The 22,031-nt window shown below is 37.5% G+C and overlaps 1 protein-coding gene across 2 annotated transcripts in view; it reads right to left on the bottom strand.

The window, feature by feature from the left end:
- Positions 1-22,031, bottom strand: part of LOC306851804 (histone-lysine N-methyltransferase 2A-like) — a 41,794-nt gene that overhangs the window by 3,326 nt on the left and 16,437 nt on the right. The window contains exons 15-36 of one of the 2 annotated variants that reach the window (XR_013782535.1): positions 21,785-21,902; positions 21,474-21,587; positions 20,620-20,825; positions 14,470-14,571; positions 13,930-14,040; positions 12,569-12,645; positions 12,254-12,474; positions 12,045-12,148; positions 11,539-11,676; positions 11,154-11,312; positions 10,883-11,000; positions 10,666-10,744; positions 10,397-10,557; positions 10,123-10,293; positions 7,037-10,025; positions 6,859-6,951; positions 5,526-5,658; positions 5,314-5,451; positions 3,908-4,160; positions 1,769-1,876; positions 1,236-1,319; positions 708-837 (exon numbers count right to left, since the gene is read on the bottom strand). Coding sequence is in view for 1 of the 2 variants with exons in the window: in XM_079388249.1 (XP_079244375.1) it covers positions 708-837; positions 1,236-1,319; positions 1,769-1,876; positions 3,908-4,160; positions 5,314-5,451; positions 5,526-5,635; positions 6,859-6,951; positions 7,037-10,025; positions 10,123-10,293; positions 10,397-10,557; positions 10,666-10,744; positions 10,883-11,000; positions 11,154-11,312; positions 11,539-11,676; positions 12,045-12,148; positions 12,254-12,474; positions 12,569-12,645; positions 13,930-14,040; positions 14,470-14,571; positions 20,620-20,825; positions 21,474-21,587; positions 21,785-21,902 (5,784 nt within the window). In the remaining variant the exon portion in view is untranslated. The remainder of the gene's footprint in view (positions 1-707; positions 838-1,235; positions 1,320-1,768; positions 1,877-3,907; positions 4,161-5,313; positions 5,452-5,525; positions 5,659-6,858; positions 6,952-7,036; positions 10,026-10,122; positions 10,294-10,396; positions 10,558-10,665; positions 10,745-10,882; positions 11,001-11,153; positions 11,313-11,538; positions 11,677-12,044; positions 12,149-12,253; positions 12,475-12,568; positions 12,646-13,929; positions 14,041-14,469; positions 14,572-20,619; positions 20,826-21,473; positions 21,588-21,784; positions 21,903-22,031) is intronic. The other variant, XM_079388249.1, reaches the window with a different exon arrangement.

Genomic DNA, 22,031 nt, shown 5'->3' with positions numbered 1-22,031 from the left:
CGTACGGTAATTGTTGTACTTCGGTGTAATTTGCATACATATTTATTTCTGAAATGCTGCAAAGTATTTAAAAGAATAATACTTCATAACCGCTCCACCACAGCGAGTGAGAGCAGAAAGAGAAGAAAAGCACGTAAACATTCGAAATGGGTCTTTATTGTGGCAGCAGCAGGTATGCAATACAATTTTAAAATTTGTATTATAAACAGATATATCGCGTATAATTATTTACAACTATAGCGCGTATTTTCCTATTTATAAACAGGAGATTTATATAATAAATAGGATTATACATTATAAAATATGCTTGGAATAATAAGAATATATTTGACATAAGTGTTTTTAAACACATTTTACACAATAAGAAGAATAAATTTGTAAATAAAATTCATTTTATTTACAGCACACAATCATGTAACTGGCCACTGTGAATAAATCACCGTCCGAATCCATGAGTTTTATCACTGAGGTGACATGTAAATTAATTTTTACAGACGTCCATATGAGAAACAATTACCGTCCAAATCGGGCTTTAGTATTACATTTTATTATTATTTAAACTAAATAAGTATTAAATAATACTAAATGCAACAAGGAAAATGGGTAAAAACAGGGCCATGACTACCCAAAATGCATTCCTGTTGTTAAACCTGGTGATAATTGGCTGAGAGATCACAAATACACAAAAAAAGCACATTTCCACTCACCTTGCCATCATAATATTTCTCACGTTTGTCTGTAAGAACAGAACGAATGACAATGCCTGAATACTCAATGACCATCTCTCCTGCCTCGATGTTTCGCTTGCAGAAAAGGCCTCTTCCATGAATCGCAGATCTACAACAAGATTGAATTACAGGAATGAGTGCGATCTGCTCATGAGATAAAACCGAGCCCAAGAGAAGAAACTGGAAAGGGATTGCAGAATGGATTCCAAAGATTATCTTGTCTGGCAAAAACACACTAAAACGTAGTGTGTTTCTTTAAAAAGAAAGATAAATATTCTTAGCAGATCTTAGGGGATGAGAACACTTGGAAACAATAGGTGCACATTTCTTTAATAAGACTGGTGACTTCATCTCATCTTATTATATAGTCTCATAATGGAATTTTGACTTCTGCAAAATATAAAGTCAGACCCATCTTTTCTACTGATGCAGCTCTAATGTGGGAGCTAATAACAGAACTGAAACCGACTCCGTTCCTTATTTAGAGGTTAAAAACAGTCAACCTACCTGTAGACACCAACTGCTTCCTTGGATGTCTTCTCTAGATGTCTAAAGCGCATTGCCATCGGAAGCTCCAAACTTGTTGCGCGCCTGTAAAATACAATTGAGTTTATTAGTCATGTAAACCAAACCACAGATGACAAATCATCAAAAACGGCAATACTGAGGGAATTGTTCAAAAAGAGGAAATATGAACAGCGAAAGATTAAAAAGCGGAAAGGAATATGAAGAGCATGCTGTCATGACAAAAAAAAACAAACTTAAAAAGGTTTCTAAAACAAAGTATCAGTATCAGTTTTTAATGCAAAAATATTACCTTCAGCTTTTCTCATAATAACTCCTATTAAAATATTTTTTAAACAATTATAAAAATAATTTTAAATGAAAAGCACTAAATGAAATAATTAATAATAAAACATCATAATAATAATGAATAATTAATAATGAAACGATACTGAGATTTCACCGTTTTCCTCAAACTCTTATGTACGTCATATGAGAGAAAAAAAGCTTCACTAAAATTCAAACTCTTATTTGACCTGGTGGATTTGAGAAGAACCTCGTCCTCTTCCTCATCATACAAGTCGGTGTCAGGAAGCTGTCTGTGTTGTGATGCCAGGAAGTTGAACATGTCAAAGGTAGACTTCCTGCAAAACAGATAAAAGAGTAGGTGTGAACTATACTCAGAAAAGTTGTTTTTTTTAAGGCAAGCAAACTTGCATAACAAAACTTGTGCTCCTAGATAACATCTCTTCTTGATCTCCTAGACAAGTATACATTTGAACCCCCTTCCCCATGACTACAGGGTAACCAAGATGCAGTGCAAAACATAGGTATTAGTCATTTGGCCTCTTTCTATAAAAGCTAATCATATAGGGACATTCCCCTAACGGTGACCTGCTATTCATTTCCTTATTTAAGAACACAATGTACCCAGTAACTGGTTCAAGGTTGTGAACAAGGACTGTCAATCAATTGTAAAACACAACTGAATTAATTACACAGTAAGGCCATAAATTAGTCATATGAATATCAATTTGCTGGGTCTTTAAAAAATAATAATAAATATATATATATATATATATATATATATATATATATATATATATATATATATATATATATATATATATATATATATATACAGTGCCCTCCATAAGTATTGGAACAGTAAAGGCAAAATTGCTCTGTTGGCTGTGAAGTCAACACATTTGCAAACATGATTAAAAGATGAATATGAGACAAAACTACAGAATGTCATATTTTATTATTAGCCGTTTCAACACATACATGTTTTACCAAATAAAAAGAACAGCACTTTTAGAGTTCATCCCACTTATTGATGTGAGCATAAGTATTGGGACAGTTGAACATAAGGCAGATATAAAAGATTAAAAGCTATTATTTAGTTGCATTTCCCTTGCGCACAATCACAGCAGTGACTATTTAAATCTGGAGATTGACTTGGACAATCTAAGACTTTCCATTTCTTTGCTCTTATAAATTCCTTGACTGAACTGGCAGGGTGTTTTGGGTCATTGTCCTGATGCAATATGAAGCACTTTCCAATGAATCTGGTGGCATTTTCTTGAATATTGGTAGGCAAGATGGTTTTGTACCCTTTCCAAATTCATTCTGCTACTGTCATCATACATTAAGTCATCAGTAAAGTTGAGAGGGCCTGTTCCAGAGGCAGCCATGCATGCCCATGCCATGACACCACCTCCACCATGCTTTACAGATGAGGCTGTATTCTTGGGATCATTGCAGTACCCTTTTTTTCTCCACATTTTTGCTTTCCCATCATTAGATAAAGGTTCATCTTTGTCTCATCGGTCCATAAACACAGTTCCAAAACTCTTCTGGCTCACCTTTGTGCTTTTTTGCAAACTCTAATCTTGCCTTTCTATTTTTGGTGCTGGTCAGAGGTTTGCATCTTGCTGTGTAGCATCTGTAATTCTGTGTCAAAGTCTCCTGAGGACAGTAGATTGTCAGAGCATCACCCCAGCTTTCTGTAAGTCGATGGTGATTTTACAGACATGTCTTTTAGGGTTCATTTTCACAGCTTTTATGATTTGTCTGTCATCAACTACTGTTGTTTTCTCAGCCGATCAAGTCGTTGTTGGTTGCTGGTGTCGCTGGTGGTTTCCAAACTCTTGATTTCTCCATGCCCTTTATTTTTGCTATAGCTCTAATTGACTTCCTCTTTTCTTTTAGCATCCAAATTGCTTGCTTTTCTCTCAAAGTCAGCTCCCTCATCTTCATCCTGGTTTGTGTGTGTCATCATCGAATGCAAGATTCAGAATACAGAAGTAATGGATATAACTGATACGACACATTGCCTGCTTTTAATATCTGAAGAATTAATGCAACAGGACACAGCTGATCACTTAGAAAGACCTGTGAGGCAACTGTTCCAATACTTATGCTCACATCAGATACAGGGATGAAACTCTAAAAGTGCTGAACTTCTTAGCTGGTAAAACATCTGTGTTGAATCACTCAATAATAAAATGTGACATTCTGTAGTTTTGTCTCATATTCATCTTTTAATATATATATAATTAATATTTAGAAGTAGTATACATATAAGAGAAAGTACATACATTTATTTGTATCAATGTGTTACCATCACTTATTTCTTATTTTGATTAATTGAGAAAAACAAATGAACTGACCTCAGGTAGACTTCAGAGCGGGCACAGCCACTTGGGTTAACGGGCAGATCTTCCTCCTGACTGGCCTGCTTGTGGAAGAGGAAGGTGTGGCGCTGGCAGCGATTGGCCCCCTGGAGCTGTTCAACCAGGTAGACTACAGCATCATGCAGCATTCCCATCACACGCGCCCCGCTCATCCCAGAAAAAGTGAGCTGCCTCAGTCCAGCAACTGCACGGGCCTCCTGGACTCCCTCGATAACAGCGGTCCAAGCAACTGTGAATGTGAAGAATGAATGTGATCATTTTTTTGATTCATAAATACATTTAAAAATGTAAAAACACTACAATTTACATGCGCACACAAAATATTTAGGTCTTTGGCCTGCCAATAATGAAAATGCCCATGTATTTAAAAAAAAAAATTAAATAGAATAACTAAAAACAATTATATATATATATATATATATATATATATATATATATATATATATATATATATATATATATATATATATATATGTGACCCTGGACCACAAAATCAGTCATAAGCATACATTTTTCGAAATTGAGATTTATCTGAAAGCAGAATAAATACGCTTTTCATTGATGCATGGTTTGTTAAGATCGGACAATATTTGGCTGAGATACAACTGTTTGAAAATCTGGAATCTGAGGTTGCAAAAAAATCTAAATACTAAAGAAAATTGCCTTTAAAGCTCTCAAAATGAAGTTCTTGGGAATGCAAATTACTAATGAAAAATTAAGTTTTAATATATTTATGGTAGGAAATTTACAAAACATCTTCATGGAACATGATCTTTACTTAATATCATAATGATTTTGCATAAAAGAAAAATAGATAATTTTGACTCATACAATTTATTTTTGGCTATTGCTACAAATATACCCCAGTGACTTAAGACTTTGTGGTCCAGGGTCACACACACACATATATATATATATATATATATATATATATATATATATATATATATATATATATATATATATATATATATATATATATATATATATATATATATATACACATATATACACACACACACACACACACATATATATATACATATATATATATATATATATACACACATATATACACACACACACACACACACATATATACATATATATATATATATATATATATATATATATATATATATATATATATATATATATATATATATATATATATATATATATATATATATATATATACACATATATACACACACACACACACACACATATATATATACATATATATATATATATATATACACACATATATACACACACACACACACACACATATATACATATATATATATATATATATATACACACTGAAAGTAGATCATACTTTTACACTCAATATATATTTTCCAACCGCAGTCTCCTACCCTCAATACTGTCTGCTTCTACACTGAAGCCGTCATCACTAATGATCTCAAAGCGTAGGTGGGGTTGGTCTCGGCTGGGAGGACTATGCTCTTCCCCATCTGATGGAGGCATCTCATCATCTGAACAGGACAACATCCCTAAAAGGAAAAGTCTTATTGTTTAATCCATTGAAACACCTTAAAGTGAGCAAAATAAAATAAAAAAATAATACCTGAGTATTTGTTCCAGTCAGACAGTGCATTACGGTTAGCAGGATCCCAGGTTGCTGGCTTGTTGCCATCTCCACCACGAGGCAACGAAAGACGATCCCAAGGTCCAGGCCTAAAATAAAATAAATGATAGGCCTAGGGCTGGGCGATAAAACGATAACGATATGTATCGCGATAGACACGTGAACGATATCAATAACAAATGTGTTTGATAAAACGGTCGATATTTTTTATTCTTTGTCGGAAGAAAACAAAGGCTGCGAAGCAATTTTGGTGTCATTAACAAAGGCACTCGCTCTCTGGTAACCTAGCAACGTAGGGAGTGACACGCTAACAGCCAATCATGTAACAGTATCATTTTTGGTTGCGCCATATCGTTGTCTCGTGTCTAAGTGCGCACGCGCGGCTGAGAGTGCACGTCTGCAGCCAGACCCTATTGGCTGGTCTGCTGGATTCCTCTTCATAAGCAGAAAATGAGTGCCGCAGCGAGCGAGGAAATTGTAAATAAAAGAAAAAGTCAGCTCGCCAGTATGGCAGTTTTTTGGATATTATAAGTCTGACTGTAGTCAGACCAAATGTCGTCTGCAAATTATGCAAGACCGTCATCCCCGCCAAGACTGGTAATACCACGAACTTGATGTACCACCTTAAAAAAAATATCAATAATTATCGATATCGACCGATATGAAACACTGATATCGTGATACAGTTTTCAGCCATATCGCCCAGCCCTAGATAGGCCACACACAGTTTCAGTGGTTTAGTCAAGCCATTGCATGCATGTATGTATGCAAGACATATTCTTTCCATTACAATACTATAACGTCACCACTTACTCGCATGACATACTTAAGTGGAAAAGGTAGAACAAACTACCCACCCAAAAATACTGTGGTTTTTGTTATTATTAATATGAAAACATTCAGATGTATTCTATCTTTGACATGTTAAACAGATATTTGGCATGATCTACTGCATGTATGCATTGAATTTACTGTTTGACAAGCAAAAAACACAAGTAGGTCAACATGACAACATGATTCAACACAGATGTTTTACCAGCTAAGAATACAAAGTTCACATTGCATGATTTTAACCCTGATTTTCACTCGCCAACAATTTTTGCGAAATCGTCGACAAATGCCCGAAATCGGAGGCAAATCGGTTCTCGTTCACACGAGTGACAGTCACACAGTGTGAATTATCAATAACTTGATAATCTTGAAGGAGGTGACATTTATGCATTACTTAATTTCAAAATTACTTAATATGCAAAAATTATACTGATACTTATATGTATTTATTGCATTCCCCCTTTTCCATTTAAAGGCTCACCTTGCACTCTCAGAGTCACTACTTCTCTCTTCATTCAGCTTGTCTAAGTCTAGAATTCCCTTGACAGTTGGGGTTTTAATACGAACTCCATACCTGCAATGGAAAAAGGAACAGCCAAATGAATAATCCATGCAGAGTTTGAAAGCAATTTGAGTCAGCTCTTACTGGTTCTATTTACCTTGCTGATACCAAGTTTGACTTGCGTGGCTCTTCCAATCCACTAGGGCGGTCCAGGTCTAAAAAGTCAGATTTTGATTTCTTGGTGGCGATACGGTCAGATAAAGAGGACACTCTTTTCATTCGAACCTGTTTTGGTCGAGGTGCTGCTTCTGGTGTTGCTGGTGGGGAGGCCTTTATCTCTGATTCAACAAGGAGTCCTTCCGGTAAAACTACTGAACTTGTTGTCTGAGTTCGCCCAACAACGGTACTGTTACGAGGTGATGAGGGAATTAGGGAAACAGTCTTGTTGGGATCATAATATCCAGCCATAGCTTGGTTGATGATAGCTTGGGCACTTTCTGCTTGATTTGATGTATCTGAGGAGGTTGTTATTTGACTCATAGATTGTTTGCTAGAGGGGCCATGTGTGCTTGCAGACTTTGCCCTTCTAGGTGTGGAAGACACCTTCTTATTCCGTGTTTTTTTCACTCCATCTCCAGAAGCTTTGGCATTCCTACGTGGCTTCTTAACATCTGCTGGTAGTGAAGCTGCTCCGTTAGTACTAGTGGTAAGTAGGTGGGTAATTGTGTTGGAGGTCTGTACCAATGGAGTTACAATTTGGGAGACTTGTGTAGGAATGGTGGCACCTGCAACTGGGGTCAAGTTCCCAGCTGCTGCAAGTGTTGCGGACAAGGCATTGCTTTGCAAGAGACTGGCAATTTGAGTAACACAGTTATATGAAGGGGAATTTGGAGTTGGCAGCTGAAAGGTGTTGCTTTCGGGGTTTTTGACAAATATTTGACCAAGACGATTAACAAGTAAAACATGTGGTGTGGGATCCACATTGGGTCCACCAACCTCCTTTACAGTAAGAATAGCATGACCTGGCAATGCATGGGTAACCAACTGTTGTTGAGGTTCAATTGCTGATCTGGGGGTTGAAAAATTTATGGAAATTGTTCGACCTGGAGCAGTTTCTCTTTGCATAGGTGTGGCATTGTACCCATTGATGACACCTGGAGCAGAGGCTGGCTGAATGGTAGAAGGCATTGCTTGGCACTGAGCTGATGGTTGAGAAGTTACAGAGGAGGAGATCATGCCAACAGTTGTAGAGCCGATGGGTTGCGGGTGAGTGGGATGCAATGGGACAGACACGGTACCCGAAACTGGGCCATAAGTCCCAAGAGGTACTCCAGTGGCTGATGGCACAGACAGCATTGACTCTGGTTTCTGTGGTAAATTTGTGGGAACACATGGCATTGCCCCTCCAGGAACTGAAGGGGCAGGATGCCTTGGTTCAGCAGGTGGGCGCAATTTGGTTCTGAAGCTCTCCATGGGTGGCAAAACTGTCTTACCCTCAGGAGTTTGGACAGGGTACAAGGAAACATTTGCAGATGGTGCCTGATTTGGGAATGTTGCAAAAGAAACTTGTGCAGAGGAATCAGAAGATGATGCAGATTCGGGTAACACCGTGGAAGGAATAGGATTTTGTTGCAGTGGATTCTGAATTCCATTAACTTCCATTAAGTCAGGAGAATCTTCATGCAAGTGGTTGTTTTGGTAAACTGTAGGCCCATCCATTGACGACACAAAGTGGCCACTACTAGGATCCAAGTACAATTCTTTGGAGTCTTGTGGGTCATTTACAGAATCCTGGACTGGGACCAACTCTGTGAAATGTGCATTGGGTGAAAGAGGATCACATCTCTCAAGAATTAAGGGTGTCTCTGGTTCAACAATTAAATGAGGGGTTTGGTAATCATTACCATATGTAGAGAATGCAGTGTTTGAAAGCTTTGGATGAAGAAAATTATTCAAAGGGTCTTGGTTTGATTGGAATGATTGGGTTACACCAAAACAATCTTGATCAGCAACAGTCTCAGAGTTGGACACGGGTTCTAACCGAATTGAAGAAATATCAGAAACAGGACTTGGAAATGCCAAACACAGACCATTGCTAGCTGTCTGTTCATGAGGCACAGCGTTGAACGGTTTGTGTGGCTTTTGGGCTTGATTTGACAATTTAACACCCTGGCTTTCATTGTTAGCCACACTTGTATCACTCTCCGTCCCATCATCCACACCATCAAGTTGTGAAATCTGCCTTAAAGATGGAGATGTAGATGTCTGAGAGGCATCCCTTTGAGCCTTGCAAGTAACCACTGTGCGAGTGAAGTTGAAGTAGTTTTCCATGTCCTCATCAGAAGAACTATTACCCCAGTCTTCCCTACAAGGATCAACAGTACAAGACAATCTCTGGGAAGACATTTTGGACTTCTCTTCATCTGGCTCCCAGAAGTCTTCCTGGTTGTCTTCACCTTCAACTACAATTTGCGCACTGCAGTTCATAGCTACGCCTTCATTCAGCTCGGTTTCTTCAATTTCAAGCTCAGTTCTCAGCTCAGGTGCCACAGTCAGGTCTGCCTCTAAGTGGAAGGATGTGTAAGCGAAATCCCTGTCACTGCCTAGATGATTACCTTTTTGTGTACCCAAAGGGTCTCCTAATGGCAAGGCACCATTTTCTCCTGGATGCTCCTGTGGTGATGCTATAAAATTGTGTGGAAGTTCAACGGAGTCTATCTGATTAAAATCAAAAGGCCTTGGTCTTGTGGAGAGGTGGGTGGGAGAGGTGAGAGATCGGTTGGTGCAAGGGGTGCTGCCAATGCCACCTTGCCTTGTGGACTGTGAAAACAGTCCTGAGGTAGAATGGGGCGTCAATATTCCAGAACCCCGGACAGAGGAAGCACTTCGACCAACAGGACGAACTGATGAAGAGGTCAGCAGGTTTTCAGTAGCACCAAGGGGGAAACCTGGGGAGGTAGGCTGGGAGGTTTTAGGGTGGTGGGAACATTTAGATGCAATTAGGCCTGCAGGGGATCCAAGAGTAGGGGAGGCCATGTGACTGCGGGTACTGCTATTCTGGGTGTGTGGGCTATGCCGTCGAGGCCTTCGAGTGTCTTCCAAATCACTAATAGTCAGGATGTGGTGAGGTTTGGATGGGGCAGCTCCTGGGTAAACAAACAAAAAAACAATCAATGATCAACATGCTTTATATGAACTTTGTGAAGACCATACATGCAACCTCACTGAATTGATATTAACTACCTGGAGAAGGCAGTGGTCTGGATAGTCCTCCAGCAGGTCTTCTGTTCTGGGGGTATGAAGGGATTTTGGGGCGGGCACCAAGGTTCGGTTTGGCAAAGACAGGGACCGAGGTGGAATTTGTCTCAGTGGAAGGATTTGTTGAGGACAAATCCACTCCCAGGGCTTCAGTTTCTAATGAAAATACATATTGGAATTAATAATATTCAAAAACAACGTAAGTACAAGCCATGTACAAACCATCACTTTGCAAGTAGTAATATTACATAGTATTCACCTGACTGGGGGCATAGGCTATGGGCAATTGTGCAATTTTCTCCATGATCGGGCGCTTCTTCCACTGGTTTTTCCTGAACAGGTGGCCGGACCTCCCTAACACGAAATGTGTATTTGCATCGACGAAGGGGGTTTACAGTACTCCAATACCAGCGAGAGCATCTAAACAGCAGAAGAAACAAAAACGGTATTGATGTGCAAGCGAGTGGCAATACTACACGTCAAGCATGTCCATTTCATCACTCCTAAAAATAAATAAAAGCTACTTACTCATAACCCACAGGGAAAAGTTTTCTATGACAGGCAGATAACTCACTCAGCTTTCCCAGCTTTTTTACTAGCAAAGAACCTAACCGGTGAAAAATTATGTTTAAAACATTGTGCAATTATTGTACAAACATTTTTATACAACAAAACATAACATTTATATTTACGTGCATTAAACTGTGTTATTTATATATCATTCAACAATAAAAAAAAAACCAACCTATCATTAAATTGATTGACTCCGGCTCCAATCCAGTTAAAAACTTTCTTCGAAGACTTATCCCTTCAAAATCCACATAAACCCTGCGAAGTACTTCAAACCCTTGACCAGTGATGATCTGGTAAATTACAGAAAAAAGTTCTCTCTCAAACCAGTCATATAAAGCCAACATTAAGTCTCTATTTGGTTGATTTTTTTTTAGTAACTATATCAAACCACAACTAAATAAGCAGCAATGACTAAATTAAATGCTATTAAACTGAAAGCTCACTTTTGCACTCATAAGGTCACGATGCTTGTAACAGAAGACTCTTTTATCATCCTGGAAGACACAGTTGCGAAAGCGGGCGCACATGAAGTGGTAGTTGCTCTGGCACGAAGTAAGGCAGCAACCTACCGTTGCCCCGGTTCGGTTACACCGTTCACATCGCTACGGAAGGAAAGTCAGAACATTATCAAAGCCAAACATTATATTGCTTTTACCTGATGCAAGTAAACTGTTCATGTTTAAATACTAAATTATGAAATTTCAAACTATTTGAATAGACATTAACAACCTATTAAGCACCATGTTTGTTAATGTTATTTACTCAAGGCAGTATAACGTGCCACCTATAGCTCAGTTAAACCAGAAGTATATGAGATTAATGGTATACCATCAGACGGCCTCGTGCAACAGCACTGTGAACATGCAGAAGTGAGCCATTATCCTCCTCGAACACCTCTGCAGACCACATGGTGCAGTTTACATGAGCCCATTCATTTTGCCCTAGATAGAGCAACCTCCCTGCATCCTGGGAAGAGAAATGTATAGTACAAAGGACTGTAATTTCAGTTTTGGTGACACTAATAATATCTTTCTCATATCAGAGTAAAACTTGCATGCTGTAATTTAATGACAAGGCACCTGAAAATTACAACTTTTTAAGCACCCTTACAAAAAAATGACTGCAAAGTACTGGTATAAAGATATTATTAGATGGTAATTCCATAATATTGATAGATATGATGAATACTACATTCATACATATACCAGTGTTTAAATGGTACTGCAAATGTACTCCATGGCACCATTCCTAAAATCCATGTTAAGGCCTTGTAGTAAAAAGCTATATTAAAAGGTACAATACACTGATGAATTTACAGTATTAAAAGTACTTACACTGGCCTTTGCATCACCGTATTTTTGGCACAGAGCACACTGTCTCTCGTCATCTTTTGACCAACCTGTGTCAAAGTCAGATTTAGCTGGTCGACCCTTCTTCCCTGGGAGACAGAATCAAAATGCCAAGTTAGGATGATTTGCTCTGCTTTCCATGTGATCACAAACAATGGTTACTAATGTCATTCTATACTTGCGTGTTTATTTACCTTTCAGATTCATTCGTAATGCCCTCATGTCCATAAAGTGTCCTTTAGGGTTATGGGCTAAAGGTGTGGACAGATCCTCTTCTTCTCCCATTTTAACATCCATGTGTCTTCCAGTCATCTGTGGGGCGCTGTCCAAAGCCTTACTACAACCATCTCTCTCACGCCATTGCGCATAAACATGTTCATAATTTGGCGGCATCACAGCATGTGAAAGCATTCCACTGCAGAAAAGGAAAGCATGTGGCATTACCAAAAGATACAACAATATTTCTGCTCATTGTTCATTTCAGCTGGAAATAATTTAACGGTGCTTACGCTGGCAGATGTTTAGAGCGTGGATCCCATATTTTAGGGTCCTGACTGTTAAACCAACCATAAACTTCTTCTAAGAGCTAAAAAAAGATTGAAAACAAATTTAAATCACAAAAACAGGTATCATAAGAGCATTCCTAAGACTATTAGGGCTCTATGATTCCCGCGATGCCTGAAACCACAGACGGAATGACGAATGGAATTTACCGTATCACGTGGAATGTCACAGATGTTGAAAATGTTGGATGATTAAATCAAAAGTAGGTCAGTACACTTAAATCAAAAAATGATATGAACTAGTGTCTGTGAATATTAAGCTGCAAATATACTATTTAAATAGTAATATACTCCATATATCTAGAACTGCTCTGAGAGTCACTTCATGAGCATTTTACCATTTCTTTTGAGAAAAAGCGATCGTCATATCACAGAGAAACTTAAAGTTCTTCATAGTAACCTGTCAAAATAAAAGTTAACTTAAAGAAACTGTGAAAATATATTAATGTATTGATAGTATTACTAATAACTAATAATGATCATTATTAAATATTTTTTTTCATTATTCAATTACAGTATTTAATTATTTTTAAGGAATATTTACAAGAATTTATTTAGCAGAAAAATGTAAATACACAAAGTATTTCTGAAAAAAGAAAAAATAATATATATATAATTATATATATATATATATATATATATATATATTTTTTTTTTACGAAATCTTAATAGAGATGCTTTTGATTATTACAATTTAATAAAATGGAAAACACAGTATTTGGTAAAAAAAAAAAATTATAAAAAAAAAAATAAAATATATATATATATATATATATAAAATAAGATAAGATAAGGGTGATAATGGTCTCATGTGCTAAGTAATTTAATATATTGACGCACCAAAACATAATATTAAGTGGCGGAAGAGCGTGGTGCAAATGGCTTTATTAGATTCTTAATAAATTGGTGTCAAATTCCATAATTTCAATTAATTAGACATGCTTTTTGATTAATACAAATGTAATTTAACCATTAAAACAGTCTAGAAAAAAACGGAATCTAGAAAGATCAAAATAGAAAAAAACGGAATTTGTGAAAAAATAAATCAGATTTCATAGGCCCCTAGACTGTATTTGGAAAAGCATGCCAACATACTACTTTGTTTTGTCTCATTGTACTGCCAAAAATGTAAACATGCTTCTGCTTTCAAGATAAAACTAACAGTCAAAAAATAGCAACTGAAGTTGGACATCATATCCTGTATTTTTAAGCAGTGCATCATTTTCATAATTTTCACAGAATGACCAAAGCTACTCTGTCTGGTTGGGTAAACGTACAACAATTTAAAAAATACACATGAATCTGACCTTCAGGTAATACGAGCGGGCGAAGGCAGTGGGTCTTTGGTCCTCCGGTAGAATTTCTTCAGCTTCCAAGTGATTGCGAATGACTTTCACCACATCCTCGTGAAAGGATTTCTGCTTGACAAAGCCACAAACGAAATTAACATTTATAGTTTTGTATTTCTGTTCATTCTGTAGTAAAAATAAGAGTTTAAAAATGATTGCGGTAATGCCAACAGAGATGCTAGTGATTAGTGTGCAAGAGAATATGCATTTATTTTAGCTAACAGTAATTACTCATAGTTACGCATAAAGCCCTAGTTTATGAGCTTTATGGGATGCTAAACACTCTTAAAGCATAGCGAAACTGCACATCCAAACTGAACCACGGAATGTGGACCAATTAGTAAGGTGCTTTTCAACTGTACAATCCCGTTCCAGTAGAACTGGACTTCTTTAAACTGTTCTTGTGTCTCAGAAAGCAAAGTGCTTAAAGACTTTTCCCTTACGTTGAGCTCAGATCTAAGACAAGCATAGACACGGAGTCTGTGTACAGACACTGACCAAGGATGTGTACAGGCCTTCATCAAACTTCTTTCCAATAGCACGGAGGTCGCAGACAGGCAACTCTTCAACCGCAGTGTTCGGAGAACCCATTGTAGTGCACTACAAAAGAAGAAAAATGCAACCAAGCAAAATTCCTTTTTATATGTATCCTGTTCATTTCCTATAAATGCCTATTTTGAAAATTAATGTTTGAACATCTGTTCTCATTGTTTAAGAAATGTTTAAACAGAAAAAAAATTACAAACAGAAAAATCCTCTTGACTGGGCTTTGTAGGGCAGGACTGGTAAGATGACATACAAGAGCACAAACCACAGAGATCCAGCATATTCCGACAAATCATTCTTCCCAGTCTATTTTAATGACTGGAATAGGATTGCTAAAAAAAAATAAAAAAAGACCTAGGATTGAATCATGACCTCTCTTTATCTTTTCAGACAACTAATTCAAATGACTTTTTTTTTGGATGGAAACCCTGAACCTGGAAAGGATCACGCTAGTCACAATGAACATTGTAAAAATGTATTTTGAAAATGTTTATGTGAAACTACAGTGGGGGAAAAAAATATTTGATCCCCTGCTGATTTTGTACATTTACCCACTGACAAAGAAATGATCAGTCTATAATTTTAATGGTAGGTTTATTTGAACAATGAGAGACAGAATAACAACAAAAAAATCCAGAAAACGCACTTCAAAAAAGTTATAAATTGATTTGCATTTTAAAGAGTCAAATAAGTATTAGATCAGTCAGCAAGATTTCTGGCTCCCAGGTGTCTTTTATACAGGTAAGGAGCTGAGATTTGGATTACTCTCTTAAAGGGAGTGCTCCCAATCTCAGCTTGTTACCTGTATAAAAGTCACCTGTCCACAGAAGCAACCAATCAATCAGATTCCAGACTCTCCACCATGGCCGAGACCCAAAGAGCTGTCCAAGGATGTCAGGGACAGGACTGTAGACCTACACAGGGCTGGAATGGGCCATCGCCAAGCAGCTTGGTGAGAAGGTGACTACAGTTGGTGCGATTATTCGCAAATGGAAGAAACACAAAATAACTGTCAATCTCCCTCGGTCTGGGGCTCCATGCAAGATCTCACCTTGTGTAGTCTCAATGATCATAAGAACGGTGAGGAATCAGCCCAGAACTACACGGGAGGATCTTATCAATGATCTCAAGGCAGCTGGGACCATAGTAACCAAGAAAACAATTGGTAACACGCTACACTGTAAAGGACTGAAATCCTGCAGCGACCGCAAGGTCCCCCTGCTCAAGAAAGCACATGTACAGGCCCGTCTGAAGTTTGCCAATGATTCAGAGGAGAACTGGGTAAAAGTGTTGTGGTCAGGTGAGATCAAAATCGAGCACTTTGGCATCAACTCAACTCGCCGTGATTAGAGGAGGAGGAATGCTGCCTATGACTCCAAGAATACCATCCCCACCGACAAACATGGAGATGGAAACATTATGCTTTTGGGGTGTTTTGCTGTACCGTCAGGGCCAGGACACTGAAGCCAGGCAGGGCATTGAAAATGGGTCATGGATAGGGTTGGGTATCATTTGAATTTTATCGATTCCGATTCCCAGTTTTGATTCCAATGTGATTAAATAATGATATCAAACATTTATCCTGTCTCTTTTTTGCAAACTATTCATTGGAGCTGAATACCATGAACAAAAATCATAGGCTATATAAAAACTGGACTCTTTAAGAGCTGTTTGTGTGCAAAATAGAACTGCATGATTCTGGATAAATTGAGTGTTTTTGTTTGTTTATTTTTTCCCCAATGGAAGTTGTTATTAGACAACTAAATAAAATCGCATGTAATTGATGAATGACTCACTCAAGATGTACTTATTTCATTACTGGATGAATCAGCGTTCTTTAAAGAATCTCTTGTATGATTCAAAGACAAATACATTTTAACAGTCCCTTTTCACCACCTACTGGCATAACAATATAATCGATAAATATTCATAAATATTTAATATTGATTCATAGGAATCAATAGGCGGAATTTAAATTTTAATTTGACAACAAGGATCCGATTCCTGACCTTAAGTATCCGACTCTGGAATTGGAATCGGTTTTCGAATTCCCAACCCTAGTCGTGGATGAGTCTTCCAGCATGACAATGACCCAAAACACACGGCCAAGGCAACAAAGGAGTGGCTGAGGAAGAAGCAATTAAGGTCCTGGAGTGGCCTAGCCAGTCTCCAGTCCTTAATCCCATAGAAAATCTGTGGAGGGAGCTGAAGGTTCGAGCTGCCAAACGTCAGCCTCGAAACCTTAATGATTTGGCGAGGATCTGCAAAGAGGAGTGGGACAAAACCCCTCCTGAGATGTGTGCAAACCTGATGGCCAACTACAAGAAACGTCTGACCTCTGTGATTGCCAGCAAGGGATTGTTTACGAAGGGGTCAAATACTTATCTCACTCATTAAAATGCAAATCAATTTACAACTTTTTTTAAAATGTGTTTTTTGTTGTTATTCTGTCTCTCACTGTTAAAATAAACCTTCCATTAAAATTATAGTCTGATCATTTCTTTGTCAGTGGGAAAATGTACAAAATCAGCAGGGGATCAAATGATTTTTTTCCCCACTGTACATCTTTCTAACTGATTTTTGAACAATCATTATCAATGGACTGCTGCAGCTTTAAAAGTACAGCATAGGTTTAAGAGAAGTCAAAAGCTTGATTTGGATGGTAATTATTTCTCATGGGGATGTATTTTCAACATTTATATAGCACAATCTGTGATTTCATTGCTGTCCAATGCCAGAATGTCAGTTATTTTTCCTACAACCGTGTAATAAAAAATAACAGCCAAATTATCTTGATTGCACGCTAATTTAATTGCCGCCCGAATCCACATATCTGAGTTTACAAGAAGAAAATTCACTGTTTATATCTTTTTTGACCATTGCCAAACACTGTATGTGAACTGCTGCACTTTGCTATAACTTGCATGCATATTTATTAACTGAAATGCAGAAAAAGTATTTACAAGAACTATATTTCATAACTGCTTCCCACAGCGAGTGGGAGTGTTAAAAATAAAGAAGAGAAGCACATATTTGAAATGAGTCATTATTATGGCAGCCACAGGTATGCAAAACAATTTTAAAATGTCTATTATAAATAATTACATACATAAAAATACACACCAGGCAGCTTTATTTACCTAATGTAAAAAAGAGGTTGCATTAACTTAATAATAATAAATAGGCTATTATTAAATATTAATTTATTCTTCGTATGGTAAGCATATGACATTTAATTTACAGCAGACAATCACGTTACTGACCACTTGAGCAACGCATTCCCGGGTTCGTACGATCACAGAACTCTTCTCCAATGTGAATAAATCGCTATCAGAATTTACCACAAATGAAACAATTACTGTCCGAATACGGCTAAAGAAATGTCCTTATTACCATAATCCTATATAATTTTTTTTAGTAACTCTTCATTTTTAAAAATCAATTCTCAAATAACAAATTGCTTATTAGCATGCATATTGGCTGTTTACTAGTAATTATAAAGCGCATTTTAATACCCTATTCTGCATGACCATATTTTAAGTCCCTTAATCCAACTCTACACCTAAATTTAACAACTACTGACTTACTGACTATTAATAAGCAGCAGATTAGGAGTTATCCTCAGTTCCAAAGCATTCATTTAGCTGGAACTTACTCATAATTAGCATGTTCTCTAAGATTATTCTTACCATTCCTTATCTAGTCATTACAAACCTACTCTCAGAACGGTGGCTGAATGCATAAGATCCACAAAATGAGAAACACGTGAGGAGTTTTGAAGTTGTCATCTGATTGGTTGAATTCTACAGGATATCAGGGAGACATGCATGTCGTGACAACAAACCCCCTCATGGGGATTTATATCAACAAAGCTGTGTGATGACAAACTCCTTTATGGAAGAGAAAAACCTGTGTGTTTACAAATGTGAGAAAGATCTCTTAAACTAAATAACTATTAATTCCAGTGACTTTTTTATGATCATGGAAACCCGGAAAAAGGAAAGGCTCATGCTAGTCACAATGAACATTCTAAAAATGTATTTTGAAAATGTTTATGTAGAACTAAATCATTCTAATTGCTTTTTGAACAATGAACAGCAACAGAGTACTGCAGCTTTAAAACTACAGCATAATAGGTTTAAGAGAGGTTTTAAAGGGGTCATATGATGCTGCTAAAAAGAACATATTTTGTGTATTTGGTGTAAAGCAATGTGTTTACACAGTTCGAGGTTCAAAAAACACATTATTTTCCACATACTGTACATTATTGTTGCTCCTCTATGCTCCGCCTTTCTGAAACGTTGATTTTTACAAAGCTCATCGTTCTGAGAAGCGAGGTGTGCTCTGATTGGCCAGTGCATTGTGATTGGCCGAATACCTCAAGCGTGTGACAAAAATGTCACGCCTCTTATCACGTTGCGATGCCGTGTCCCGGCGCGACTGGACTAAAACAATAAAACCCACTATAAACGAGGCATTTGTTGCATTCAGCGAAGATGTAATTACTCATTATAATGACTAATACGGTCTTTTTATGCATTGCGCCGCATAAACAACACCATGTCTGCATTTGTGATCGTAAAAACGCCAAACAAACACTGCTCTACATTGCTCAAAACTCGCGATTGAATAGTCAGTAAATTCTTTAAATATCGAAATGTACTTACAGGCTGTGAGTCAGAAGCGCCACACTGTCCTTGCGATGTTGGAACTGCCCCACTTTATAGTGTTCACAGCCATTCATAGTGTTCACATTGTAGGCTACTCTCTCCCAGGATCAGGAAGCAGTCCTCCGTAAAATGCGCTGCACACACTCGAATATGTGTTTTGTACTGTTCTGGAACAGTGTTGTAAATATAACTTAACCACTGATTTTTAGTTGTGTATGCATATGGAAGGCCAAACAAAGTACTTCCGCTTTTACAACGAAACACACAGCATCTCCACGACATGGCGGCGGCAACAACAATACTACAGCAAGAATAAAAGTTACGCCTTCTTTTGTTCTGTATACGTTTGGGTTATGCAAATCTTCCCACACAGTGATGTAGACATGTGGGGGCGTGTTTGAATGAGCCGTTTTAGGAGGGCATGGACCAGTTTGAATTTTTATAAAGAATATTTATTTGAGTTTGAAACTTTAATCTTTGCAACTATACAGATCGTATCTATGCACAAACAGCTTGTAACACTCCAAAGACAAAGGAAAACATGAAATCGCATCATATGACACCTTTAAAGTCAGACAGTAATTGTTTCTCATAGGGACGTAAGCTATTTTCAACAATTACAGAGGTTAATTTTAAGAGGTTTTATTGCAAATGCTGAATTTTCTAAAGCATTTCCCAAACTATTGACAACTGATCGTTTTTTAAATGTTTATGTGAACCTACAGCATAATGGAATAGTTCACCCAAAACTGAAAATTCTGTCATTAATTACTCCAAACCTGTAAGACCTTCGTTCATCTTCGGAACACAAATTAAGATATGTCTAATGAATTCCGAGAGCTCTCTGACTCTCCCATAGACAGCAAGGATCCTTAAATGATCAAGATTTAGAAACATAGCAAGGAGATAGTTAAAATAATCCATGTGACATCAGTGGTTCAACAGTAATGTTATAAAGCTACGAGAATACTTTTTGTGCGCAAAGAAAACAAAAATAATGACTTTATTCAACAATTAGTCTCCTCCACGTCACTCTTTAGTGGCATTTCGGAGAGTTTCACATACATAAATGACGTATGCTGTTCTGTGTCAGCATCACCATACGCGGAAACGCTGTTTACACTTTGATCTGAACATAAACAACGTGTCCACGTACATACGTTGTTTACTATGTGACACTCTCCAAAATGGTGCTATAGGGTGATGCGGAGGCCATGTTTCTGAACCATGACCGTGCATCAAAAATATCTTAAATTGTGTTCTGAAACTATTTAAATTGTGTCTTACGGGTTTGAACGACATGAGGGTGAGTAATTAATGACAGAATTTTCATTTTTGGATGAACTATCTCTTTAACTGCTTTCTGAACAAGCAATGAGCTGCTGCAACTTCAAGTACAGCAAACTAGGTTTAAGAGAGATCAGATGCCCACCTTCTTGCAGGTGACCAGGTGCTTAGTGAAGGTGGAGCTCAGCAGGCAAGACAGCACTCTATCTAAGCCAGTCTTCAGCTCCTGGTCAAGCAGTTCCCTCCAACCTGCTCCATTCACGTCCTCTCCATTGGGCTGCTCTTGCAAGCACGGCTGACAGGAGTACACCACGCTCTCAGGCAGACTCGACAAGATTTCATACAAGTCATCTGGGAGAAAACACAAATTTAAGGAGTCAGCTGCAGACACAAGCGGTAGATTTCCTACTGCTGATTCAGCCTGTAACGGTTAAAATTCCCATCATTTCTCAATTACTTCCACATTATATTGATAAAGCGTCATCTTTTAAGATAAGGAGAACGCGCAATTAAACAAACAACTTGGGGATGACATTCTGGGTTGGGACAATCATGCAACTGTCTGAATCTCCATTACATATAGCATGAAAAAATGTGCAATTAGTGAGAAAGCTTCAGTGTAAATGTCTTGTATGTATTGGGAAATAAGAAGCTTGCAAAATGTTACACCTGTGAACACAGTAGTTTAATACTAAAATGGTGGAAGTGAAAAAGTCATTTTTTTAATTCATGCTTTCTCTGTGGATACAAAGGAATGGTTTCATATTACAGGCACAAATATATATATATATATATATACACACACAACCAAAGGTATACGCAGCTTTCTTTTTTGGGAATTTGTTTCAAAGTGTCATTGAAATGAAAGCCAAAAAGAGAGCATGATATATGTAAATGGCATGTTAAAATGTATTATTGTATTTAATGGATGAAATAAGATAAAAAGACCTAAATAAATAAATAAATAAAATCATCTGGCCACAATATTCTGTCACTCACCTGTCAGACCTTCACATTTAGCATGGACCCAGTGGTTACATGTGGAGCACTGCATCATCTGGCTATCATAATCATTATCTTCATAACACTTGAAGCACATAGTGCAGTAGTTACCTACACACACATACACACAAAAATTGTTATGCATGGAATGAAAAACTTCATCCCTTTTGAAACAGCTGCAGAGCGTTGGCAAATGCCGACTAATGTCATTTTCTATGCCAAAAAGAACACTGGAACACCTGGAAAAGCATTTTTATTGGCATGATTAATTATAGGTCTGTCAGATAATCAGGCCCTCTAATTCTCACCTTGATCAAACAGCCTAGTGCAGTCAGGACACAGCCCCTTGTCATGATTCCACTCGGTGTCCCAGCTCTTTCCTGGGGTCACACCACAACTCTTGCACCGGATGCATGTCATACAGACCTGAAAAAAATGATTTAATATGTGGCTTAACTGAAGTTACAATACAAACATGAATTTGCTATTTTGCAGCTTTACGGTCATGTTGCCTGATCCTTACAGACGTTCCCCTTTTTTGCTTTTTTTTTTTTG

This window comes from Barbus barbus (assembly GCF_936440315.1).
Source record: "Barbus barbus genome assembly, chromosome: 31".
Classification (NCBI taxonomy): domain Eukaryota; kingdom Metazoa; phylum Chordata; class Actinopteri; order Cypriniformes; family Cyprinidae; genus Barbus; species Barbus barbus.
This window is presented reverse-complemented; position numbering and strand designations above follow the sequence as displayed.